Source organism: Stylophora pistillata, chromosome 10 (assembly GCF_964205215.1).
Source record: "Stylophora pistillata chromosome 10, jaStyPist1.2, whole genome shotgun sequence".
Taxonomy (NCBI): domain Eukaryota; kingdom Metazoa; phylum Cnidaria; class Anthozoa; order Scleractinia; family Pocilloporidae; genus Stylophora; species Stylophora pistillata.
The window spans coordinates 2750401-2777936 of record NC_142528.1 but is presented as its reverse complement, the minus strand read 5'-3'; the positions used below and the strand labels follow the sequence as shown (position 1 = coordinate 2777936).

Sequence of the window (27536 nt, the reverse complement as noted above, 5' to 3'; positions counted from 1 at the left end):
TCCATTAAAAAATTAATTTCAACTTTTAATAAGAATTGGAAATTGACTGCATGTGTTTACTGTCTCGTACGGCGCCACACCTCAACCTCAACATAACGTATAAAAGTAGCGTACAGTTCCAAATGGAAATTGATATAATTTGTCGTCGCTGTTTCGGTTAGCAGACGACGAATAATTTGTCATCGCGGTCTCGGTTAGCAGACGACGCAAATTTTGGTTAAAAAGGAAATGTACAAAATTTTAAAACGCACGTGCTGGGCTATTGTTCTGCCAATTAGATCTTTTGTTTTTCCACGTCCTCGTTGCCGTCGCCGTCGTGGTTTGCTTAAGGTCCCCAGTATTAATGACAAGAACGAACGATTGAGACCATTTTAGATGATGAATATTCTGCGATAAAAATCCATCATTTAATAACGAGGTTACCCTTGAGTTAATCCAATCAACAAAGTTTTTCTTTCCGGTTTTCTTTGGTTACGACTTGCATGGGAATATGTTACGCAGTTCGTCCATAATGGTTTGACGAATTGGTCTTATCCTTCAACAGTAAATAACAGGAATCAGTAAGGATTAGAGAAGGAAATTGTCTGCACTTACACGTCTTACAATGAAAATCATGCTACAAATAACAAACTGAAACTACAAGATATACATACAGTGTACTGACTGCAGATTTTCTTGGCTTTGTAGCACTTTCTTTCTGGCTATGCTGTGCTACTTGCTGTACCTATAAGTTAGCGTAAAGTTGGTTTCTGTGCCGTTTTATTGCTTGATATAATCTAAAATTAACAATTGTGATGTAAACGAAACAAAGACTCCAAATTATTGCAACAAAGAGAAAGCTGTTCATGCCTTCCTCCAAGTCCAAACTAGTGAAATACCAACACCTGATATCCACCTTAGAGACCTTAAGTAAACCACGACGGCGACAGCAACGAGGACGTGGAAAAACCAAAAGAACCAGTTAGCAGAACAATAGCTCAGCACGTGTATTTTAAAACTTAGTACATTTCTTAGCCGTCCTTTGCAAAACAACAACGTGAAATCACCAAACCTTGCGTCGTCTTTGAACCGAAACCGTGATGGCAAATTATTTTGATTTCCATTTAGAACTCAACGCTACTTTTATACGTTATGTTGAGGTTGAGTTGTGGCGCCGTATAAGATGGTAAATACATGCAGCCATTTCCCAAATTCTGATTAAAAATAGAAATTCATGTTTTAATCGACGTCTTCCTTGGCGTTGCCGTCCTAACTGCTTAAGGTCCCTAATAAGATCATTGCACCAACAAGACTCCTGATATCTGAGATGGAGATGAGCAGTCAGGAAACTGTCCAGACTCAAAGCCATGACGCCGAGATGTGAAGCGGTGCACAGAGTACATATCATGACCAGTAGTGGGGTGGATGCCAAGGTATCGCCGTCTGCCGTGTTTTGCTTGGACCGAATGACAATAAGTAGGATATATAATGGCTGAGCTAACAAACCAGCGATAAGGTCAGAAACTGCTTGCAAAACACTATTTGCAGAAAGTATTTGCAAACAAGCCGAGATTAAATTTTTTTATTTCGTGGGCTTGAAATCTTTAAGAAAACATTAAAATCCAGCTGAAATGCCATGTGTTTTGCAAAGTTTGGCCAAAAAGTGAAAAGTGCGAGCTCTTGTAGAGCTCAACTCAGGCTTAAAAACAAGTCGGGTGCGAGTGATCAGTGAACCAGTCTCTCAGCCAGTCATACGCCAGTCAGTAAGCAATAAGTCCTTCAGTGAACCAGTCAGTTAACCAGATAGTCAACCAGTCACTCAGCTGGTCAGGTACCAGTGAGTCAGTGAGTCAGTGAGTCAGTGAGTCAGTGAGTCAGTGAGTCAGTGAGTCAGTGAGTCAGTGAGTCAGTGAGTCAGTCAGTCAGCCAGTCAGTTCCCCAGTCAGTTAGCCAATCAGTCACCACTCGGTCAGTAAATCAGTTAGCCAGTCAGATAGCCTTGAGGTGCCGGTGAGACACTCAATCAATTAGTCAGACAGTCAGTTGCCATTAACTCAATCAGTCAGTCAGCCAATCAGTCAACAAGTCAGTCAGCCAGTCAGGTACCAGTGAGTCAGTCAGCCAGTATAAGACAACCGGTCAATTAGCCAGTCGCCAGTCGCTAGCCAGTCAGGCACCAGTGTATTAACCAGTCAGTCAACAGTCCGTCAGCAAGGCAGTCAACCAGTCAGTCAAGGACTTTGAAAGGAGCCGGTAAGGATGAAGTTGTCCTTATCGCGTGAAGTCTTGGACTTGATGGCGGTGAAGGATTTGAAGGCGTTCAAGACGAGATTAACGATGTACGAGACTTCCATTCTGTGGTCGTAAAGAAAACTGCTGTGAGCGTTGCCACAGAGATATTTACAGTACTGTCTCCAGCACCGTTCTCGGGCTGATGAACATGGTCCGCTCTAATGATGAACAGCCGCTCACAGAAATTATTCTTAAGAATTCGTTTTGTTGGCTTGATACTAAAATTACCGCACCCTTTTATCTGCTGATACCACGTCAAGTCTATGCCTTTTTTCTATTCTCACAAAATCAAGATCAACAGGAGAAGTTTCTGTAATTCTTCTATCGCTGATATCTTATAATATTTCAATGACTGTTTTTCTTCTTTCTTTTTGAATGAAGTTTGTCAAATTCAGTTTGTAAAATACGTGCCGGATTTTCATTATATTTCATTAGCATAGCGGCGAGGTCAAAACCGAGTTTAGACTTCAGAGTCGGAATCAAATATTGGACTGAAATTTTCGAAAGTTAGGAATACATTCAAATGTCTTTTTTATGTTATTTTCATAAGTTTGTGGGAAAACTTAATCATGAGAAAAAGAGAATAATTCTGAACTGTTTTATTTTCCCTAAAATCATATTATTCATCGCAGCTGATTGTGAGTACTAGTAAATTCAATCAAGGGCGGGTTCACCTGCCCTTCTTAAAATTAGCTTTTTCCAATGAATAAACAATCGCCGCCCGAAACCCATTAAGAAAGCTTTAGTAAAGAGTGTACTGAGAGAAGAAGTGCACTTTGGCTTAAGTCAACTACTATACTTTTATTTCATTCTGTTTGTATATCTGTATGAGTGGCCAAAGACGAGGAAGAAAACTTTCAAACTCATAATTATTATTTCTGCTTTAATTAAGTTTGCTCCATTAAAGACATTTCTCGGAAGAGGAACCTGTTGTGACGTTTTTAACATAATTTATATTTTGGTTCATTGACATCTCTGTCGATTGCAGTATAAAAGTCCTTTTTTCTTCTCAGTCCAATTGCGAGTAAACTGAGCATATATTTAAGAAAATACTCATAATTATTATTTCTGCTTTAATTAAGTTTGCTCCATTAAGACGTTTCTCGGAAGAGGAGCCTGTTGTGACGTTTTTAAGATAATTTATGTTTTGGTTCATTGACATCTCTGTCGCTTGCAGTATAAAAGTCCTTTTTTCTTCTCAGTCCAATTGCGAGTGAACTGAGCATATATTAAAGATAATACATTTTTATGTTTTCGTAGTGATAACAAGAAAGTATATTATCTGGAAGAAATTAATCATTTTCCTTCTCAGGGCAACTTTCGATTTAAATGATTTTTATGGTCTTTTTATTTACTCAGGGAGTGAAACTGATTTGAATGCGGAACAAGCTTTTCCTATATTTGGACTTTAGTAGACACTACTGTCTGCCCTATTAAATATTCATGAAGCTGCGGGAAGTTTTCGAAATTATATACATAATAGATATTTTTCTCAAGACGACCTGAACGGATATCATCACCCGCTCAGGATGTTCAGGTGCCTATCATTGTCGCTGACAACAAAACGTCCTTCTAAGCACGCTCAATAGCCTCACTATATTATGAAATGTTACTCCTGGGTTTAAGGGCTCTTCTTAGACTTTCTCAGTCTTTTTTTTTGTTTAATCTGATCGCGGTAGCTTTATTCAGTTAAATTATGAACGTTTAGTCAGACGTTGGATTTATTCTGTATATTAACTTTTTATGTGTTTTTTTTTTATAAAAAAATTATGTTGGGTGTTCATTTTCGGGTAAAATAGTTGAGTGATCAGTTTTAGTTCGGCTTCTTCTACGATGAAAGAACTTTACAGACTAGACAAGCCTCGCGCTATTTATTCAGAGAAAAAGGATTAATTGGTCTCCGAATGCATTTATGATATACGTATGTGAAGTAGATTATCATGGCTGCACACGTCGAGATCGATTTTTCAACGGAAATAATCAACCTCACTTTTCTGCCCCTAGGAAACACTTATGGCAGGGACAGTCACACTCAGACGATAGTGATCTGAGCGCACATTCTACTGAAAACACGCGGGTAGTGCGTCTGTTATACTGCGAGTTTTTTATTCTGCGATTCAGTTTTCCATGAAAGTAAATGACTCATATTTTGAGTAGGGGATAATTTCTTCTTCCATAATATATAGGGGCTTTCGATTGAGGCTCTATTCAGCTGTAAGAAAATAAACAAAATACTGTTTTAACTTCAAAATATTTAATAATTTTTTTAGTGATCTTAGAAACAGGCTTGTAAGGATGAAAGCGTAGTCTTTGCATTTTACTAACTCAGTATATATCGCGTTCTACTTTTATGTATCGAGCACTGTAAAACGAAAAAATCGAAATGCAGACTTCTTAATTATATTTTTGTGTGGGTAGAGGGTTGTTTGGTATAATAAGCTGTGGGCTGTGTAGGCGGAGGGTTGGCTTGAATGTCAATAAACTGCGGGTATGTTTGGTCAATTTAAACCGAAATATTTTGTAAGGATGGGTGCCATTCACAAAACCTAAAAACAAACAAAACAAAGGGGTGCATTACTCATAACTAAAGAAATTTGATCCAACTATGATCACTAAGTCCTCTGGGGTACTTAAAACCGAATAACATTTTCAAGACCCGTCTAAACGCACGCAACATTTCAACGCAATATTGTTGGATCGTGCGATAAAAAATGTTGTGAAGAACCAGGCTAAACGAGAGAAATATTTTGCAACATCCAAAAGTGTGGCACCAAAAATTTGACCACTTGAAACAACACCAATCAACTATTTAATGGGGTGGCCAAAGCTGTGGAACACGTTGCGCGCAACAACTTTGCAAGATCTTGCGTTAAATTTTGATAGCGTTTGGCCGAGCCTAAGTTTCATGATGATTCTGATTTTTACACAATCGATGCCAAATAAACACTTTTATAAATACAAATGTTCTAGGCATTATCAAGTTAGTGGGTTTCCTCTTATTTGTTTATGTCCAATAACTGCTGCGAGAACTATGAGACGTATGTATCGAATGTCATTTGGATTCGTTTGGGAAGGAAGGGTCATATAATAAAATCTGGATCTTTATTTGTTTCAAGATTTGTAAACCCGAAGTGTAAAACAACCTTTAAAATAGCATAAAATGAAAATATAAAAGCTTCCACTGGAGGAAAAGCGACAGAATAAAAAAAAAACACTTTCCCTGAATTCATTTCGTCAGGGAGTTGTCGGCGTCTACTGTGGAAGCAACTAAAAGGTCAATTCAAAGTTTAATTATATGGTTTTTGGCTGAGCGACAACGCTGTATCAGTCAAAAGTTCTTTGTCTTTCCATCGATGCAAAATTACTGAGCCATGAAAATTGAGGTGTTTTTTGCTTGTTTTTTTTATGTGATAGCTCTCTAATATATTGTAGAACTAGAAAAAGTAGATAGCTGAAACTCTCTATTCTAATTCCAATTATCACCATGCTTAACATTTGTATTCAAATTACGTAGAAATTTCCTTTTAAGATATGTACAATAGCAACCGACACGCTTTGATGTGTGCCTTTTCATGTTGCATCTAAATTAGGCTATCATAAATACAAAGCACTTATTTTCTGTGCCAATGTCGTTAGCAGAGGAGCAGCAGCAAAAATTGCACCAATATTCTCGTTTAGACAGGCTCCGTACGGTGATTTTGTCCTTATTACTAGAGATCAATTTTGAATATTACAAGTAAACCATTTTATCACTACTTTATGCAGGCTGTTAGTTCAAAAAGCTTATTAAGTTGTGTTATTGTATCCACTCACATAATAACTGTCAGGTGCAATAGCCATAGGAGTTCGACTTGTTATTTTTCTGTGTCGCTCACTTTCCGCACGGGTGTATATTTTTGAGAGCATTAATGATGGTGTGTCGAATGTGCCTCATACTCCAACAGTAAATAACGGGGTTTAGCGATGAATTCATACACACAAGAGTCCAACTGTAAAACCTAAAAGTTTTCAAAGCAACGCTAGGCTCGTTATTGGCAGTAGTAGCAATACTAGTGCAGTATTCAGGCAAATTACAGACCAAGTACACAAGATACACGTAAAATGTAGTAATGGCAATTTTCCTCATCCTTGTGGCTTGTTCCATGTCACCGTCATCCTGCTCGGCTCGCCGCACTCGTAAGGACTGAATTTCCCTCGTGTGGCGCCGTAAAGCAAAATTAATCCTGCAGTAAACTAATCCTGTGCACATAAAACAGAACCCAAGGACAACAGGAAGGAAAATCAGAAGGGAGGAAGGCATCCAAAAATTGCCAGATACTCCAAGAAATACACTGAACATCCAGATTGATATCACAGCCAAAACAGAGAGTCTGTGAGTGATAAGCTCCTGATATCTGTGATGAAGATGTACAGCTAGGAATCTGTCCATGCTGAGGGCGAAAACAGTGAGAATTGAAGCTATGGAGAGGGTATCCGCGATGGCAAGCATGGCTTTATTTGTTGATTCGTCAACAGGATCGGCGCTTTTCAACTCTCTAACTAAAAGCACAACGTAATAAGGTTGTACAAATATACCAACACCAAGATCTGAGATAGCAAGACTCAGTAAAAATGTCCTTAACGGCCTCGGTAGCGACGAGGTTTTTCTCATTGCGTAAATTGTTATGATGTTCAATGTGATGGCGGTGTAGGATAACAATGCGTTGAGCACACAATTGGCGACCATTGATGAACGATAGGGGCCCTCAGCGCTTGTCATTGTTTAGGACGCAGATGAAGACCAAACGCGTGGATAGTAGAACAGGAGACTAACAGTGGACATAATGGTAACTTCTCGTCAACGAAAGCAGCTTTAAATTATCTATGACTTCCCGGCGATCTTGATTGATGAATTTTGATATTAATTGCCATCTGCCAAACCATTTGGGGGCCTACCTCCCGTGAACCTGCAAAAATTAATTTGGGAAAACCTTTTTCTCGTAATATGTCCTCCGAGTATGATGTTTATAAAGCAAGGGAGAAGGCCAATTGATGAAGACTTTGAGATTCTTTATTTCTCGTTTGTTTTTGTTTTATACGAACATCCGAAAATGAAATGAAACTCGAACTGCCTTTTGAATTTACATAATAATGACAACAACGTCAGTTTGAATTCTCTTACGCGGAAGCATTTCGTATGGTAGAATTTCCATTGAAAACCCATTCTGTTTGTAAACAATGATAATCGATCACTATACGCGATAAATTTACAGAAAGTGATGACAGTTTCAAAAGCGAGATTCACTGACTTTGATAGTCAGATGGTCTATGCAAATTTGTTATGCCCCGATAATTGATAATTTTACGCGATGAATTTACTGAAAATCGATGACAGTTTCAAAAGTGTATTCATTGACTCTGATGGTCAGATGGTCTATGCAAATTTGTTATGCCCCGATAATTGATAATTTTACGCGATGAATTTACTGAAAATCGATGACAGTTTCAAAAGTGTATTCATTGACTCTGATGGTCAGATGGTCTATGCAAATTTGTTATGCCAGGTTTATTCCAAGTTAGAGCAAAAGTCAAAATCAATTAGACAATAAGGGTACCTTTGTCCTGATCCCTAAACTGGTCACATGGAGGCTTTTTCAAGTGCAACGATGTTCCATTTTGGCCGTAGAAATTTTCAGAAGAGTTTATAATAGTTTGATGTGCATGAACGATATTTCCGTGTAAGATCACTGAAACTTAAAGATGTTCTGACAGATGGTTTAAATGTTTTGAGTTGTAAAGTCATATATAACTCAGTTTTGATTGAACTCCACAGTAAAACGTATTCTGATTTTTAGGTAGTTTGGTCTGGTGTTCCTCCAGGGTTGAGAAAGTTTATACAAAGTCTTTCAAGGAGTATGCAAGACTATGTCATTTTAAACGTCACTCTCTTGTATTAAAAAAGAAACAGTATTGTAGCTCCCATTGCGGGCCTATGTTTACGTGAACATCCGGGCAATCGCCTATGTGCTTGGAAGGGGAAAATCGTCGCGTTCATTTCAAAAATGTTTTGTTCCGTGTATTGTGGTTGTTTGTAAACCCTAAGCTCCAACAGTCGGTGAGTTTTCATTTCAGTTGTTTATGTTGTAATTTCGTTTGTTTTAAGCGTGTCTTCTCTTTGCAGAAAACCTCTCCTTTGCTGGTTAGTCGAGTTTTCGACACAAGCAAATGTTTCTGTGGAATAAACAACAAGTATATCTGTGATATCGTTCACTTGTGGCTTTGGAGCTTCTGAATTGTTTTCCTCTTCACAGGACACAATAAGTATCTTCAAATATGGAACATTCTGGCAAAATAATTAATTTTAGAAGCAACCTTTCAACGTCCTTAAGGTATCACACTACCTGTGACGTTTGGTATTCAGAATAATTTGCAAAGTTAGGTAACTAACCAAGTCGCGCTCCTCAAAATTCTATTTCAAAGTATTGAGGGAATGCATGTAAAAGTTAAATCTACAAAAGATAAATAAATATTTTGAAAGCGCGCTGTAGCGGATGAAACTTCACCATCTTTCCAGCGTTTTGTGATGACGTTATAGTTTATGAATTTCAGATGGTCATATATTCTCATCCAAGTATATTTCTATTAGCTAGCATTAAATTAGCTATATGGAGAGTTATCGGAATCACGAATAGAAGATCTCGTATATACAATTTAACAGGCATTCCAGTTTTATAAAATCAATTTTAGGCGTTATGGCTGATTCAGATTGTCAGCTGCATGGACACACGCGTTCAATTTGATTTGCACCACTCCTGATATGTCACATGAAATTTTGAACAAATTTCGATGGTTACCGGCGGAACGGTTTAACAGAGTATGAGCTGAGCGAATAACAGTTTAGCAATATACGGTAATGTTTTATGCCCAAGCCAAGCCAGATGTCTTAAGTTGCTGATAGGAGCATGATGGCGGGTTACAACTTGGGTTATGAATAAATTCAAAGCGACAGTGTGCCGATTAGTAAGTTCCTAACTAAACTGGTGAGATCCAATGAATTCCCGTTCTAGTCTGTTTTTTTCTTTTGATGTCGTCCCACGCTTCGGGTGCAAACATTTATATTCATAAAAGATTTGAAATGAGACTGACTTAAATAAAGAGTAAATGAGAAATAATGCCACGTTAGCCAATGAGCAGCGCTCAAGGCAGACCTTGAGGCCTTATGAATTCATATCGCATAATTTTATTCTACTAATTTATCCACAGTGTCTTTGACCCGAACCCCTTCTCTAAACTGAATCACAAAATGAAGAGAAAGTTGAATCAAACAATTACTTATAAAACATGAACCGTATGATGCACGATCCTCGCAGTAGATGGCGCTATTTAAGCAATAGCGATTTTCGCTATTGCTTAAATAGCGCTATCTACTGCGAGGATCGTGCATCATACGTATCTAATACCGCAGTTCAAAATATATGAACTTCATATATTTCATTGTATCTGAAAACATGAACCATCACGAAAATAGACAGCAGAATGGTTTGCAATTTTCTAGATTTTGAAATATCGAGTCAGTTGAATTGAAAACTCAATTTTTGTCACAAAAGCTTGTGCTGTCAGAATAAGAATTAACAACAAATGACAGTTTTTTTCTCTGATTCATCTGTTCGCGCAGAGCCCTTTAAGTGTTAAATTTCTTGTGGTTCCTTTATTCAATTTCGTGCAGTGTTATCAACACGAGGTTCCACCAAAGTTAGAACCCAAAGTAGAGCCAAAGAGTCGCGCTGAATTCACAAAATTTCCGACTTGTGTTCGAGAGAAGTTCCGCTCGCGCTGGTTTAACATTCTTGGACTGCAAAACTTTCGCTCAAATCGGACTGACTTTATTCTTCACAATTCAACTTTGTAATGTCTACGTTCTATCCATCTCAAGGTTAAAAATGCTGCATTTATTAGCTAAGGAAGTCCTTACCCAAATGCGTAATTCCTAGTGGGAAACAAAGCTTGCTCACTTTCTACAAGAATTCACTTGTACTAATTTCCTATCACACGTGAGTTTATTCAACAGTCATATTATACTGCAAATCCATATGTGGCTAACGCCCTAGAAGTAATAATAATAATAATAATAATAATAATAATAATTTTTATTGAGATGACATTTTCATATAAAATATGGTTTTCAAAGAGGATCTCCAAAATATACCTGATATAATGCAACATTGTTTAAAGTGCACCTACACCCAAAAAATTTTTTTCGCTTAACGAAGTAAGCTTATTTTTTTGAGTATTTCTGCGCAAAAATTTTTTTATTTGCTCAAATCTTCAATTTTCTATGCTCAGTCAAAATACGGAAAATCGGCCGCCATCTTGCCCCACGACCGAGTTTAAAGAGGAATGGCTCTAGTGGGTAATGTGACGTCAAATGGAGAACACGAAAGTCTGCATTTCACACATTTTCACTTGTTTGGGAAGGTTGTAGTCGATAATTGTCCGAAAATATGCCGACTAAGTGTGTTGTAGAAGGATGTAGCAACGTGCGAAATTTGCAAGAGGGTATCACGCTTTATACATTCTTCATACAAGACACCTAGTCGGCATATTTCGGACAATATCAACGACAATCTTCCCAAACAAGTGAAAATGTGAGAGATGCAGACTTTCGTGTTCTCGATTTGACGTCACATTACCCGCTAGAGCCATTCTTCTTTAAACTCGGTCGTGGGGCAAGATGGCGGCCGATTTTCCGTATTTTGACTGGGCATAGAAAATTGAAGATTTGAGCAAATAAAAAAATTTTTGCGCAGAAATACTCAAAAAAATAAGCTTACTTCGTTAAGCGAAAAAAATTTTTTGGGTGTAGGTGCACTTTAATTTTATATGCCGCTACGCTTCCAGTTACATTCTTCAAATCTCTTTTTTAGCGGGAGAGAAACTGCGGCTTACTTGATAAACAATCGAAGACACGATAAAACAAGGAAATCGATTCAGAGGGTAGAAACGCTTCACGTGCACAACACTTGTATCTTAACGCTTGAGGGTTTCATTATGTTTTTTTTTTTAGTAACACCCTCTTAGTACATTTTATTTATTATAATTATAAAATGAGTCATTCAAGGGAGAGGTGTATTTTAAACGAACGCTTGACTATTTGACTATTTTTTACTCTTTGTTACGAGCGACTTTCATTGCATTGCAACCGAATTGAGAAAAAAAAAAAAGAGAAAAACCGCCTGGGGAAATTAAATAATAAGAAGAAATAAGTGGACTGGCTTATCCACATTTAAGCCTTGCAATTATATTTCGCATTAGGTCCTTTACTGAGTGTCGAACGTTGCTCATTCTCCCCCAGTAGATAATAGGATTCAGAGATGAATTTACAAACATTAGTGTGCGACAGTAAAAAGAAAAATCCTAGCACCAATTTGGTTTGCACTCAAAGAATTGCTTGGCAAGAAGTGAACAAAAAAAAGGCAAATAAAAAACTAAAAAAACAAAGTATACATAAAATGTGTTGACGGCGGATTTCCTCAGCCTGACGGTATTTGCTAATTCACCATTCTGTGCGGCTTGCTGTACTTGTGAAGCCTGAATCTGGTTTGCATGGAGTCTTAATGCAAAGTAAAGTCTGAAGCTTGTAACAGTTATGAAAATGAAGCAAATGCTCCAAAGGATGATTTTGATGTTGACTAATTTTGATTCATCAGTAGTGACCCAAACGCAAACGGATGAAAGAATAGCATTGAGTACCCATGCTAAGATTACCAGACAAAGAACGCGTTTGTGGGTCACAAGTTCTCGATATCTGAGGTGGAGATGAATAGCCAGGAATCTGTCCAGACATAGTGCCATGATACCAAAGAACGAAACGTTAACGATTGCAAATTGGATGAGCCATAAACTTTTGATATCAAGGTTACTTGAGACACTTGCAATGAACAACGGCTGAGCTACGAAACCGACTACGAGATCAGAGACGGCAAGATTCAGCAGCAACATTTTCAAAGGTTCTTGTAAAGAGGAAGTTTTCCGTATGGCTTGAATTGTTATACTGTTGAAAACGATCGCTATCAATGCTGCTGAAAGGGCGCTCATGACGACATTAATGAAATACGTAGAATGTCGTGTACGTTCATCATCTGCCATTTTGCTACGAGGGAAGTTACTCGTTTATATGAAAAGTTCAATTCCACGCGGTTTTATTCAAGCTGAAAGCTTGTCAATTTGAAGATGCATGCAAATATTTAGTCTAAACCAAGCCAGATGTCTTCAGCTACTTTGAGAGGAGACATGCAAAATGAAGAGCTGACAACATGGGATATGAATCATAGTGCCCCAAATGAAGTACTAACATTCAATGTGTTTCTAATCTACTCGATGTTTTATTGTGATATCATTCCTGGTTTCGATTTCAAGTCTTTATTTTCACGAAAGATTGGCAACGAGACTGAGACAAGGTAAAAATAAACGAAAAAAGGAGGAAACAAACATGGTCATTGATAGCAAATGAGTATGAAATGAAAAAGTAAAAAATCGAGTGCTCATGCTATGGGTATCAAGTTAAAACTAAGTGTAAAGAATATTATTAAAAACTGGGTCATTGGATAATGCAATTCGAGACTTTTTATTGGCTTAGCCATTATGGTATATCAGCCAATATACCATAATCTACAAATATGGCAAGTGTACGTGTCAGCTTAAAATTAAAAGGGAGCTAAAAATTTAATAAAATTTAATAATTTAATTTAACGTTTTTAATAAACCAATTATTCCACTCGCGCTTTTTGGATATGAGATGATTATAGCCAACGAGGCGCGTAGCGCCTCGTTGGCTATCTATCATCTCATATACAACGCGCGCTCGTGGAATAATTGTTAAATAGCTTCTGGCTTTCAGACATATACCAAACTAAAAAACTACGACTTAAGACTAAGGAGGTTTTACTAATCATCAAGATATCGACGATGTTTCCCACCATGTGGATGTCATAATTAGACAGATGAGCGGTATTCTCCTGTTCAATAACCAAACTATTTGCATAAAAGCCATTCAAAGCTGAGTTACGCCTTCTTTTTTTAATTTGTAACAGAAGGCTGCTTTGTTGTCAGAGTAAAAATGGAACAATTACTTGAGAACTCTTTATTGCGCGTCATGAACAACTCTTCATAAGTTAAAAAAAATACCTATGGAACTCACGTCCTTTTTCTTTCCTTTGCCAACTTCATCTTGAAAAATTTTCGTAAGACAACGTGGGGAAGGGGGGGGGGGGAGGGAAGGGAGGATTCTGGTTGTTGAGTCAAGATAAATTCACCAGATGCCCCTATAAGGCTCTGTAATAGTCCTATAACTCCCTACGCTCATTGACAGTAAAAAGTTAGTCAGTATTTTATAGTTCCCCTTTATACTCTGTTGACAACGACCGATCCCTCCTCCGCTCTCCCTGAAAAAAGCATGGGATCCCCTCGGAATCTCCCACTCCCTAAGGCAATAAATAAGGACTGGTCCCTTGGGATTAAGGAGTCTAAGCTCTTAAGCTTTATTAACCATAGCTGCTTGGGTACCAGATTGGGTCTTGACATCTAAGAGGAGTCAATCTTCAGTTTGAGGGGGCCCGTTAACCGGCATTCGATTTCAGTTATTTTGCATAATCACTTTACTTTTATCAGTTTTAATTTCATATAATCTTTCGCGTCAATACTCCACTAAGTTTTACAAACTGCGCAACCTTCTATAAACTAAAGTATGTATGTAGATCCTGCTTTGTCCAACCCGACAAAAAACTGTGTCATTGTCAGTTTTGCCTGATTAGCTGTAAAGTTGATGCCAATCAAGAAATGAATGATTTATAATCTTCTGCACCAGCAATGATCGTAAAACGGTAGAAAATCTTGTGATCTTGAATATTTCCTCTTTTTACCATACCAAAATTTATTTCCAGGGGTGTTGCAGTCGAATAATTTTGTTTGGAATAAGGCATAAACTTGCGTCCGTGAACTAGTTTCTTTTCAAAGGGAGGGTGGCTAAAATCGCTTGACACAATCACCGAATACGTACAAAAGACTACAGGGTCGGTACTTTGCTAAATTTTCCAAAACGCACCCCGAATAAGGAGGCAACAAATGTATATGATCGAATTCTGAGCGAAGTTTATACTTAAGTTACTAAGACATTATTAACCTTTCCAACCTCAATTTAGTAGGTTTAAAAGTCACTGTTACATAAATAGTAGACACATGAATGGAAAGCCGAGTCAGTTCTGTAAAATTTTTCTATCTTGATCATCCATAATTCTGACATGAAAATATCTGTCGTAGTATGCCAATGGTAGAATATCGAATTTCTTTCATTCTCCAATGGTAAATAATTGGATTCAACGAAGAATTTACAAACATTAGAGTCTGAGAGAAACAATAAAAATGATATGATGCAGTGCTGCTGAAGCGATGTTTCCCAAAATTTAACCGGACAACAACACTAGTAAGAATATATTGGCATGTAACAAACTATGAATACAAAATATAAATAGAATACCCTGACGACTGCAGATTTTCTCAGCTTCCTAGCATCGTCCATTCACCATTCGGCGCTGCTTGTTGAACTTGTAGGGCTTCAATTTGATTTTTATGGCGTTTTGCTGCAAAATAAAGTCTGCAACTTATAACTGCTATGCAAATAAAAGAGATACTCCAAATTACGAGAACTACAACTTTAACGTGGATCCAATTCAAGGAAACTGCTGAAAAAACAATATTTAACACCCACGGTAAAATCAGCACACCAACGACACGCCTGTACGTCACAAGCTCCTAATATCTGAGATGAATTTGAACAGCCAAGAATCTGTCCACGCTCAGAGCCATGACACCGAGGAACAATGTGTTAGAAAGTGCATGCAGATTTCCACCGAACAACTTGACTGTAAATGGGCTATAGTACCTTGAAATCTTCAATGCAATAAATAATGGCCGGGCTATTAAACCAACAGCAAGATCAGAGACAGCAAGACTCAGCAGTAATATTTTTAGAAGCTTTGGTAACGACGACAGTCTTTCTCATGACGTGGATTGTTAAATTGTTCAAAATGATGGCTATCGGGGGATGTTATTAAAACTGGTAACGGGAAAGGGATAATGAGGAACGGTGAAAGGGGGAAGGGGAACGGGGAACGGCGAATAGGGAACGGGTGTACAACGGTAACCCACCTGAGAATTCAAAATGGCGGCGTAAACGATGTTTACAAACACTGATTTTATCGCTAGGTCGCCGCTTGCAGCGGAATTAGACGACTCGCTTTTATTTAACTACTGCCCAGGCGAAGCCACGAAGCCTAGTATTCCGAGGCGAGTATTCGAAGTCAACGTTTCTGCAATGGCTGCCACCATCTGTTCTGACGTCCCTCTTTGTTTCTCCTTCTTGAAATCTGCATCTTTTGGCAGGGTTTGGGTATGTTGGTTGTTTGCATTGCCCAACAGCATTTTTTGCAGATAAGTAGCAAGGAGGTAATGTTTTATATTAACAAAAATGAGCTAGGAAACGTAATAACCAGCCTAGTTATTAAAGTTACAACATGCAGATATCTGCTTACCTTACCGCAAAATAACATCAGGAACATATTATTGTATCGACCCATAAACTTCCATGTAAACAATGGAGAAATCAAACATTGACAGAACTTTTAATAACATTTAATTTAACAGGAAAATATCAGTTATGTCTTCAAGAATGTAGGTGTATGAATTCACATTCATGCTAATGCTTACAATAATATTTACACTGCATTGATCATATTCAAGAGAAAGTGATTCCCATAATGGGCGTGAAAGTCATTCAGCTGTTTGCTTTACAACATTATTGACATTGCTAGGTTGTAACAGTGAAGATATTGGAGGTAAACTTCATTACCTTTCAGTACAATTACTCTATGAATATAAGAATAAATGCCGCGAGCTTGTAGTTCTGATTTGATTGTTCAAATGTTGTGCATGAATTGTAAGATACTTACCTCTCCGAGGATTTGATTTCTATGCAACCTGCAATGTGTGCCAGAAAAAAACTAAATTTATGAGGCACTCAACATTTCAAAGTAAAGTCCTTCAATAAAACCTACTCTTACCGTCCATGCTTTTTGCTCCGACGATCGCGTTCGAAGAGCACGTACTCAAAACTAGTTGCCAGACACTTTTAGTTCCCTTTACTCCGCCGTTTTGAATTCTAAGGCGGGTTACTGCTGTACACCAGTTCCCCGTTCCCCGTTCCCGGTTCGCCGTTCCTCTTTTTCGTTTTCCGTTTCCCGTTTCCCGTTTCCCGTTTCCCGTTCTCCGTTCCCGTTCCCCGTTTCCCGCTCCCCGTTCCCCGTTCCTCGTTCTCCGTTTCCCGTTCCCCGTTCACCGTTCCACGTAACCAATTTTAGTAACATCCGCTATCGGGGCTGATGATGCGTTCAAGTCAAAATTAACGATGCTCGCACTTGTCAGGTTGACTCTTCTTTCTTGCATTTGTATTCTGTATTATGTCAAACACTCTCCTGTGTTTCACGGTGGGGAGGAGCTGTGCTTAGTGGTGAACCGGCGACCACTCGACGGGGAGCTACCGATAACTTAATCTTTGTTGACGAAAGGCCGGTGATCAAAATTCTGTATCAATAAGATCCACATTAATCCTAGTTATCTCAAAACGTTTTTTGATTAAAATTCGCAAAAAGCATTCGCGTCCTTTTTCTTGAACTGACATAAATTTCTAAGATTTAAGTAAAAGAGTTTTGAATTTCCTATATTTCATGAAACGAACCTCTACTTTACATATTGGGATTGTATAATATGCTAATGCATAGCGGGGGCAGCGAGACTCACAACTCAGGTTTTAAAACGGTGAATCAAACTAGAATCAAATTAAAGATTACCTATTTAAACAGTGACTTGAGAGGATGACAGTTTGGAAAATTTGATTTTCACTATTGCTCAAATAGTGCTTTACTGCGAAGGATCGTTCACATATACGTCTCATAACCGCAGTTCATACATATGTTTCATATGTTTGTTGTTGTTTGATTTATCATCTACGGGTTTATGTCGAATTAATTTGATGGCCTGCTCCCAGTTGGCTTGTTAGCTCAATTGGTAGAGCGCTGCACTAGTATCGCAGAGGTCAGTGGTTCGAATCCCGTACAGGCCTGAAATTTTTTCAGGTCTGATTTTCACTATTGCTCAAATAGTGCTTTACTGCGAAGGATCGTTCACATATACGTCTCATAACCGCAGTTCATACATATGTTTCATATGTTTGTTGTTGTTTGACAACAAAGATTGTCACAGAAACCCACTTTTACTGTCACGGTTTTTTTTTTTTTTAATGGCACATTGAGCATCAGTAACCCACAAATTTTTCTAACAAAATCCGATCAAAACCAGAAGAGCATAGATATGATTCTTATCGGAGCGCTTAAAATTAAGATTTTTATTCCAAGTATTCATGTGTCTTATGATAGAACGCATTATTTTTCATAACGATTTTTGTTATAAGTGCGATACACAGTACTAAAAGTGTACTAATTACTCAGTCAAGATTAAGGTCACAACCGCCTCAACTTTCTTGTAAATTTCTCGTAGTGTGGATGCCATGTGCTGTTCTTGTTCTCTCATGCGAAGATTCGTTGGCACTGATTCAGATGCCGACTTGCATGGGAATATGTTCCGCAGTACGTCCATCATGGTTTGACGAATTGGTCTTATCCTCCAACAGTAAATAACAGTATTCAATGAAGAGTTGAAAAACATAACGGTCCGTGAGTAGCGAAGGAAACTGTCTGCACTTCCATGTATTGTAATGAAAATTATACAACAATACATTGGCAAATAACAAACTAAAACTACAAGATACACATACAGTGTACTGACTGCAGATTTTCTCGGCTTTGTAGCACTTTCTACCTGGCTATGCTGTGCTACTTGCTGTACATGTAAGCTTGCCTGGATTTGGTTTCTGTGGCGTTTGATAGCTTGATATAGTCTAAAATTAACAATTGTCATGGAAACGAAACAAAGACTCCAAATTATTGCGACGAAGGAGAAGGCTGTATACGCCTTCCTCCAAATCCAAACTAATGAAATACCCACACTTGATATCCATGTCACGATCACTGCACCAACAACGCGTTTGTGAGTCACAAGCTCCTGATATCTGAGATGAAGATGAACAGCAAGGAACCTGTCTATACTCAAAGCCATGACGCTGAGAAGTGAAGTGGTGCATAGAGCACATACGATGACCAGTAGTAGGGTGGACGCTAAGAAATTCTCCGAGGTGTCTTGCTTGGACAAAATGACAATTAGTAGGATGTACAATGGCTGAGCTAACAAACCAGCGATAAGATCAGAAACTGCAAGACTCAGGAGAAGTGTTTTGAAAGGTCCCGGTAAAGAAGAAGTTTTCCTCATCGCGTAGATTGTACAAGTGTTGAACACAATGGTGGTGAAAGATGTTATGGCGTTCAAGACGAGATTAACGATGTACCAGACTTCCATTCTGTGGTCAAAAAGAAAACTACTGTGAACATCGCCACAAAGAAGCTTACAGTAAACTGACTTCAAGCTTTCTGACTGGAGATCGTCATCCTATCGATCGTGTAGTTTTCGCTCCCTTATAGCCAGCGATATCACATATCACATAAAACGTCCGCCTGTTACTTTCTGTTCTCATAAAATTACGTAAAAACAGGTGACATATTTGCTTAGCTTTATATTGCCTATACCCGGTAGTATGCGAATGACTGAACTCACTTCAGTTCAAAGTTAATAAATGGCAAGATGAATGACCTTCTCTCCTTAAATGATTTAACGACTGGTTCATGCTTAGCGTACGTTTATTGAAGTATAAATTGTTCCGTTTTATTTCGGAATACCCGTCACAATTTGTAATAAAATTAATAAAGCTTGTCACACTCTGTATTAAAAAAGCTGCCATACTTTGTAACAAAGCCTGTCGCACTTTGTAACAGCTCGGTCTTTCTGTGGAAGTGCAGATAGTGTCCGTTATGGCGAAAGTCCTGCATCACCATCTTCGTCATTATTATTAATTTTCTTATCGTAATACTGAACTTCTAGATGCTGAGCTAATTGAAAATGAAAAAAAAAAACATAGGGCGTAATAACGTAACCTATGTTCCTACCGGGATTATAACTTTCTATAATATACAACGTGCAGAAATGGTGGGAAACTAATAAATATAATTAAAACAACTCGTGTTCCTTTAAAAACCTAATTTAAAAACGACGTCTTAACATGGATTGTTAGAAAAAATTATCACAGCTTTTTAATGACAAAGCGAGACTATTTTATTATAATGTGCGACAATTCATTTCAAAGTGAGATGATTCTTACAAAGAGCTACAGAACACGGATGTACGCGGGAAGTTTAGAGAGCGCCATAGAAGCTTAAAAGTTGCTCGAGGCATAGCCGACAGCAATTACAGCTTCTCTAGCCTCTCGCAGCTGAATTGGACAGGAACGTTGCAGCCAAATGTGACTGCATCCGCCACGATATATCCGCACGGCCGTAGTTACTAAGAGATTTATACCATTGTAACTCAATAGGAGTGACATTGGACAAACACACGTCATGATGTTATAATGCATGTTAGGGTATGCACTTTGTAAGAAGCATTACGGATTTTTATTTAAATCTATTTGCATACTGTTGAGCACCAAATAAAGGGAATTTGTAATTCAGAATCAGAAGCGGATGTGAGTTTCTTTAGTTAGAAATACATTTATTGAGGTCTTGACAGTTTGTTAACCTTGAGGTTCCCTCGCTGGATTCGTGAAATAGTTGAGATTTTTGCGCAATGGAGAAAATTTTGAAACATTTATATTACTTTACTTAAAACAATTTATTCATCATTGAAATTGTGAGCACCAGTCAGTTCGAGCGGGGGCGAGCTCACCTGCCCTTCTTAAAGATGCACAAAGAAACATTAAAAAAAGGCTGGGAGAAGAGCGTGTCTGGGGATTAGCACACCTTGTCTTAAGCTACGAATAGAGCAACAAAATTGATATTTGTTAGTTCCTTCTTTTAGCATTAATTACCGTGCATGACGAAGAAAGGAAGAGTTTGTGTCAAGCTTATATCTTTTTCTATTAGCTTCCGCGATGAAATTTACTCCTTTGAAATAGAAAGAACACTAACATGTTTGTGATAATTTGTCTTTTGTCTCACCTTCACACAAGATGAAGTTGGAGCAAGTGAAACTGATCTCAATACTGAACAATTTTCTAAATATAGGCGCGTAAATACTGAAAACTTTTCAAAATATTAAGAATCGACTCAGTTCTTCCAAGTCACTCCTATTTACCCTGAATTAAACTCTTATCGAATAAGTTACGAAAAGTTGCTTGCAATTTTCGAAAACCATACATGATAAATACCTTTCAGTTCTCAAAAACTTGAGTAAGAGTCATGTTAAACTTCAGAGTTCCGGTTATCACGGTCGTGTCTTCGTCTAAAAAGCATACTACTCTGCTTTAGGTTTATTCGTGATAGCTTACAAAAACAGCTATAAATATCTATGCTAACAAAATGTGTTATCAGTTATCATGTCGCCGCGATAATTGGCTATTTTACCAAGCAGATTGTTTTTCCATATAATGAGGAAAATGTCTGCGATTCGTTGCGTGTAGGAAGGTTGATCATGAACTCATTTCAACTCTCGATATGGAGAGAATTGAACAATCGGCAATGAAAACAGATACACAGGATGAATTTTAAAACTGACTAACTGCAAGTAACAATAGCTGTAACATTGGAAACCGAATGCTAATATTTCTGTCTACGTAAGTTGGGAAGTAAGAGGAAATGAATGCCTAATTACCACTGAAAAAGAGGATAGATCACAAGTGGCCCAAGCTTGCTGTGTGTGACTTTTGGATGTAAAGTTTATTAACGGCAATAACTAACATATTAAGATCGAATTTCAAGCATACGTGTGGGCCGTTAAAAAAGGAAAAATTAAAAAAAATAAGAAAAATTTAAAAGGATAGTAAAAGCGAGGAATAAAACATGTGCAGTCTCCTTACCTTTTTTCTGTACCTGCTTTGTTGCCAACGGTCGTTTTAACGCTGTTTTGGCGACTTTCTTTGTAACGCGTGTGGTGCTACCGGTCAACTGTGTATAAAAAAAAACTCAAGGCTGGAAACTTCAACCGGTCCCGAACACCAACCGTCGCCACTCGAAGGCCGACAAATTGCACAAAAGTCGACCGATCTCTCTCAAATTTCCACCCGTGAGAGCGATTACTTATTACTTATCCTTTCCAGCGGCAAAAGTTTCCAAATTCCGCTGCATCGATCCGAGAGCTGCTCCGTTTTACCACCCATTCTGGCTAAATCGCTTTGTAGGTACGCGTATCCTTTTGCCCTTACTGCGGAATTCAAATATCAAAGCGCATCACAGCTAGCCCAAGCACAGGCAGCCCAAGCTCACTACTTGAAAAGCGGACGTGACTCTTAACGTGTTGCGCAACGTCTTATATTTATAAAGGTTTGTATGGGTTGTTATCGGTTTGCCTTAAAAGAGAGGAAAAAATGTCTTGTTTTGAAATAAAATGGGCTTACCTTATTGCTTTGTTGTTTTCTTTTTTGATTCCGAGCAACTCAGGCCATTTTGAAGCGTTTTCGGCGAGTTATCGCTATGTTGGTGTTCAACTGCTAAAAGAAAGACAAGGCCGGTAACCTATTTTAAAAGTGTCCGTCGCCTGAAGCGAATAATTCCGCCAAAAAATTACCACCAGTCTCGATTCCTCCAGAAAATCAAAGCAGAGATGTTGCAGTTTCATTTCCATTCACTCGATTCCCAATTCCTTCCACAGATCTTTCACTAGCGATGCTTTTATCTCCAGATCGATCGGCTTTCCAATTTCGAATTTGGCTGCTTGAACCATTTGCGGCCCGTTGGCCGATCGCACAGTATGTTGGGTAACAAAAATAAGCCCGGCGAGGGTAGCCAGCGACCTGCAGTCGACAAACAAACCAGTTAGCTCCCCTGGTCCCCTCGAGAGGTTTTGTCAAGACGGCATTGTTTTGATCACACATTTCCATTCGTACACACATTTCCATTCGCACACACATTTCCATTCGTAGCCGATGGGGTTAAGGAAACCCTCTACTAATTGGGGACACAATTAATAACCTATCAACTATTTTCTAATGGAACTATTAAAAAAGGCCTAACAATATAATATAGTTAAAAACCTATTAACTAACAACTAATGGGACAACTTATTTAAAACGATTAAGAATTACAAAGGATGCAATTGGTTACTTTCAATACTCAACTAAAATATTCCATTCGAAGGAATGACGTGGAAATCAGATGTTAAAATGTAGTAGAGAACTTGCCTAGATAGATTTCCACCAATAAATAGCAGGATTCAGCGATGAATTTACAAACATTAGCGTGAGGCTTGGTGATGATGATTAGTTAACTGTTCAACATGATGTCTGTATTAAAAATGTGTTCAAGACAAGATCAATATTGATCAAATCCATTAAAGTGATTGCTGTTTCTTCCATTAGATTGAAATCGGGTTTCATTATGGGTCTCTAGAACCAAATTAAGACTATCTATGTAAAAAATGAACTGAATTGAAGACTGTTTGGAAGATGTGTTCTGATGAGGTCTATCGGATGATCATATGTTGCTCAGATGAACTAAATAGTCTTGCGGGTTTCTTTTTAATGAGACTATATATTGGCTTTGCTCCTGGGTTTTTAAGCATCATCTAAACTGTCTTAGGGGAGTAGAAAATAATTTTCCTTAAAAAAGAAATCCTCTTTTTTTTTTTTCCATTAAACTTCTTTTAAAAGCCTTTATGCTTCCTCATCAAAGCGGCAGTGAATTAAAAGCATATGCCTTCCGGTTTATTATTTTAGTCAAGAAAAACAGGTAGACGATCATTAATGAAATTTTTCTGATAGCTTATAAGCACAGACATTTTTGAGACACGAGGTAGCGACTTGGCCGGTTCGCTGTGAAATCAACCAATCAACTGGAAAATCTTGTCTTATTATTTAAACCAGTCACTACACTCAAAATTTCTGCAAAAATCGCCTAGAAAAAACCTCTGAATTTCAAACTACTTCTAACCATGGAGATGCACCTAAGTACGAAGTGTGCCGCAAAGTATGATCGTGATCATCGTATCGTAAACACGGCTTGACCAATAGGAACACAAGTTGATAAGAGTGGCTGACGGCTACAGATGAGGGGAAAAACTTGCGAGGCACTGAAGGCCTAGATGAGTCCATTACTCGGCACCCATGAGTGGCGTATTTGGAAGGCTTCGCCTGACCGTCTCTACTCGGATTAAGTCTTCACAATTAAATTGTCATTTATTTCCCACATATTTTGTCATTATGTGCGGAAAAAAAGGTAAGGCTCAAATATCGCTTTGCGTGAAGCATGTCTGTCTAATAACGAGAAGTCCTTTGTTAAAAGGCTTTAGATTTGCTATAATTTTCCTCTGGTTGGGCGAAAGCTTTACTCAGCACTCAAACTTCAACACTGTGTGTGATGCTTTTCCTTCCCCTGATTCACATGACTAAAAGTATCATATTTCAAATTACCTTTTGATAAAGGCAATATATTTCGCATTAGTTAACGATAAATAACACATTAGCTTCAGTCAAGTCGAATTCCTCTTTGGATACCATGTGTTGTTATTGTTCTTTTTTGCCGTGATGACGAATCTTTTGATATCAATAGGGACTTTAAGCAATCAAGACAGCAACCCCAAGGAAGAAGTCCATTAAAAAATTAATTTCTACTTTTAATTAGAATTTGGAAATTGACTGCATGTGTTTACTGTCTCGTACGGCGCCACACCTCAACCTCAACACAACGAATAAAAGTAGCGAACAATTCCAAATGGAAATTGATATAATTTGTCGTCGCTGTTTCGGTTAGCAGACGACGAATAATTTGTCGTCGCGGTTTCGGTTGGCAGACGACGCAAATTTTGGTGAAAAAGAAATGTACAAAATTTTAAAACGCACGGGCTGGGGTATTGTTCTGCCAATTAGATCTTTTGTTTTTCCACGTCCTCGTTGCCGTCGCCGTCGTGGTTTGCTTAAGGTCCCCAGTATTATTGACAAGAACAAACGATTGAGACCATTTTAGATGATGAATATTCTGCGATAAAAATCCATCATTTGATAACGAGGTTACCCTTGAGTTAATCCAATCAACAAAGTTTTTCTTTCCGGTTTTCTTTGGTTACGACTTGCATGGGAATATGTTCCGCAGTACGTCCATAATGGTTTGACAAATTGGTCTTATCCTTCAACAGTAAATAACAGCAATCAGTAAGGATTAGAGAAAGAAATTGTCTGCACTTTTACGTCTTACAATGAAAATCATGCTACAAATGACAAACTAAAACTACAAGATGTACTTACAGTGTACTGACTGCAGATTTTCTTGGCTTTGTAGCACTTTCTTTGTGGCTATGCTGTTCTACTTGCTGTACCTATAAGTTAGCGTAAAGTTGGTTTCTGTGCCGTCTTATAGCTTGATATAATCTAAAATTAACAATTGTGATGTAAACGAAACAAAGACTCGAAATTATTGCGACAAAGCAGAAAGCTGTTCATGCCTTCCTCCAAGTCCAAACTAGTGAAATACCAACACCTGATATCCACATTAGAGACCTTAAGTAAACCACGACGGCGACGGCAACGGCAACGAGGACGTGGAAAAACCGAAAAACCCAGTTAGCAGAACAATAGCTCCGCACGTGTATTTTAAAACTTAGTACATTTCTTAGCCGACCTTTGCAAAACAACAACGTGACATCACCAAACTTTGCGTCGTCTTTGAACCGAAACCGTGATGGCAAATTATTTTGATTTCCATTTAGAACTCAACGCTACTTTTATACGTTATGTTGAGGTTGAGTTGTGGCGCCGTATGAGATGGTAAATACATGCAGCCATTTCCGAAATTCTGATTAAAAATAGAAATTCATGTTTTAATCGACGTCTTCCTTGGCGTTGCCGTCCTAACTGCTTAAGGTCCCTAATAAGATCATTGCACCAACAAGGCTCCTGATATCTGAGATGGAGATGAGCAGTCAGGAAACTGTCTAGACTCAAAGCCATGACGCCTAGATGTGAAGCGGTGCACAGAGTACATATCATGACCAGTAGTGGGTGTTCGGGCCCGGACCCGCAGTGGGAGGATCTCACGCCCCCCAGTGAGACTGGACTTATGACGAGACCACCCTACTGAGGAGATTTTGTTGTGTTACTATTATGGTATATAAAAAATACATGTGGTTTTCACTTGAAGTTATTTTAGTAGTCTGAACAGAACATTATGGTCCTTCGAAGCCGGATTTGAGAAACCTTTGGGGAAGCAAAGCACTGAGCAGAAAAGTAAACATCGAGAGAAACGATTACAGTTTTGAATATGGCAGACAACTGTGCATCGACAGCGGAGGAAATTGTGAGTGAAATGTCTCTTTCCTTAGTCAAAGCTGAGTTACAAAGGAGAGGATTACCGGCAAAAGGAAAGAAACCAGCTCTCATGGCTCGACTTATAGTTGCTATAAAGCAAGAAGAATCTAATCCTCCATCTTTGCAAAACGAAAGTGAGGAATCGACTCATATAGGCTCTAAACAAGCCTTGCCAGCTGACTACGTGCCTGCAGCATCAACTAGTCAACTCTCGTCGTCACAGTCTGCCAATCATCAGTTAAGTAATTTTCAGTTGTTAAGAAGGAAAGAAATGATCCTCAAGATGGACATTAATGCTGTGATACAAGTAATACTTGAGACAAGCAAAAGTCCCAACAACAACATCATAAGAATGGAAAATCGTGTTCAAAAGTTGAATGGTTACATGGAGAGTTGTAGTAAGGTAAGAGAGGAAATTATTGCTCTTATTTCTGATGATGAAGTTGCTGAAGAAGCTCAAAAGTGGATTGACTATCAACGAGTGATTGATAATGCTTTAGACATAGCTCAAGAGTATATATCTAGACAAGCAATTTCCAAAGCAGACGAACAAACTACTTCGAGTTCAGCGGAGCACAAACAGTCACATTTAAAATTACCAAAACTTGAGTTACCCAAATTTGATGGAGATGTTTTAAAATTTCAAAACTTTTGGGACCAATTCGAGGTTGCTATTCATGATAATGACAATGTGCCTTCTGTTCAAAAATTCACCTACCTGCGTTCAGTACTTGAAGGAATTGCTTATCACACAATCGAGGGATTTGAAGTCACTAGTGCTAATTATCAGCATGCTGTTGATGCTCTGAAACATCGCTTTGGTAGGAAAAGAATAATTATTTCATCTCTAGTCAAGTCAATTATCCAGTTACCAAGGTCAAACGAAGGGGTAGAGTTTTTGCGAGATCTCCATGACACGCTAAAGAATCGGATTAGAGCACTGGAGGCCCTAGGCGAAAAGCCAACGACCCATTCTTGTATCCTCCTTCCAATATTAGAAACCAAACTTCCACCTGAGTTATCCGAGAAATGGGAATTAGAACTAACTGACACAAAGGAAGAGAGTGTTGATCTTGAACTTTTCTTCAAGTTCCTGAATAAACAAGTGATTTCCAAGGAGGCCGGAAAAAGGAATGCTAGTATGATTGGTGAGAATGGTGGGACAGCTAGAGGGAGTGGAGCACGAGACAAGGATGGAGCTGGGGCAAGGAACACCAGGGAGAAAGTGTTTTCAGCAGCCGCTCTACTAGCAAGTGAGACAAATCGGAGAAGTTATGCAGCTTGCCATGTGTGTAAGGAGCAGGGACATGAAACCTTTAAATGTCCAGAGCTTGAGCGAAAGTCAGTTGACAAACGCTGGCAGTTAGTAAGGGAGAGCCGGCTATGTTTTAACTGTTTAAAGCCTGCAAATACTTTCCACTATTCTTCAGTATGCCGCCAACCCAAGTGCAAAGTCGAAGGATGTGGCCGGCGTCATCACAATATACTTCATGGTGACTGGGATCCTACCATGGAAGAAAAGGGACATACAACATTAAGTGGATTCGTGGCTTCATACAACTCCAAGATGCAACAAACCTTATTACAGACTGGGACAGCCATGCTGGTTTCAGACGATTTCCAGAGAGCACCTGTAAGAGTTTTGTTTGACTCAGAAAGCCAGAGGTCTTATATCACCAAGAAGGTTGCCGAATCATTTGCCCTTGATGGACCTTCTGAGGTCCTTAGTGTATCCATGTTAGGGGGAGAAGCCAGTCAAACGAAGAGAATGAAGAAAGTC

The 27536-nt window shown here is 38.5% G+C and overlaps 3 protein-coding genes, 1 long non-coding RNA gene and 1 pseudogene across 4 annotated transcripts in view; 2 read left to right on the top strand and 3 right to left on the bottom strand.

The window, feature by feature from the left end:
• Positions 1 to 6142: 6142 nt before the first annotated feature.
• LOC148721362 (dopamine receptor 1-like) lies at positions 6143 to 7030 on the bottom strand. The gene has a single exon (XM_088736144.1). The coding sequence runs from the start codon at positions 7028 to 7030 to the stop codon at positions 6143 to 6145; it is 888 nt and encodes a 295-aa protein (XP_088592270.1).
• Positions 7031 to 7827: 797 nt separating this feature from the next.
• Positions 7828 to 8817, top strand: LOC148721361 (uncharacterized). Its single transcript, XR_015992606.1, has 2 exons — positions 7828 to 8365; positions 8432 to 8817. It is a non-coding gene; the product is annotated as an uncharacterized LOC148721361 (long non-coding RNA).
• Positions 8818 to 11371: 2554 nt separating this feature from the next.
• Positions 11372 to 12519, bottom strand: LOC148721360 (adenosine receptor A2b-like; annotated as a pseudogene).
• Positions 12520 to 17717: 5198 nt separating this feature from the next.
• LOC148721359 (melanocyte-stimulating hormone receptor-like) lies at positions 17718 to 20766 on the bottom strand. The gene is made up of 2 exons (XM_088737165.1): positions 20672 to 20766; positions 17718 to 18772 (listed from the first exon to the last, which is right to left on the bottom strand). Exon 2 carries the CDS (start codon positions 18769 to 18771, stop codon positions 17800 to 17802), a length of 972 nt encoding a protein of 323 aa, XP_088593291.1. The 5' UTR covers position 18772; positions 20672 to 20766; the 3' UTR covers positions 17718 to 17799.
• Positions 20767 to 25709: 4943 nt separating this feature from the next.
• LOC148721358 (uncharacterized) overlaps positions 25710 to 27536 on the top strand; it is a 3050-nt gene continuing 1223 nt past the window's right edge. The window contains exon 1 of the mRNA XM_088736143.1: positions 25710 to 27536. This exon is cut by the window's right edge and continues 495 nt beyond it. Coding sequence (XP_088592269.1) covers positions 25710 to 27536 — 1827 coding nt within the window.

What these genes read in the sequence shown, in the direction of transcription:
- LOC148721362 (XM_088736144.1), bottom strand. Translation starts at nt 7,030, where the DNA reads ATGACAAGCGCTGAGGGCCCCTATCGTTCATCAATGGTCGCCAATTGT.
- LOC148721359 (XM_088737165.1), bottom strand. Translation starts at nt 18,771, where the DNA reads ATGGAAGTCTGGTACATCGTTAATCTCGTCTTGAACGCCATAACATCT.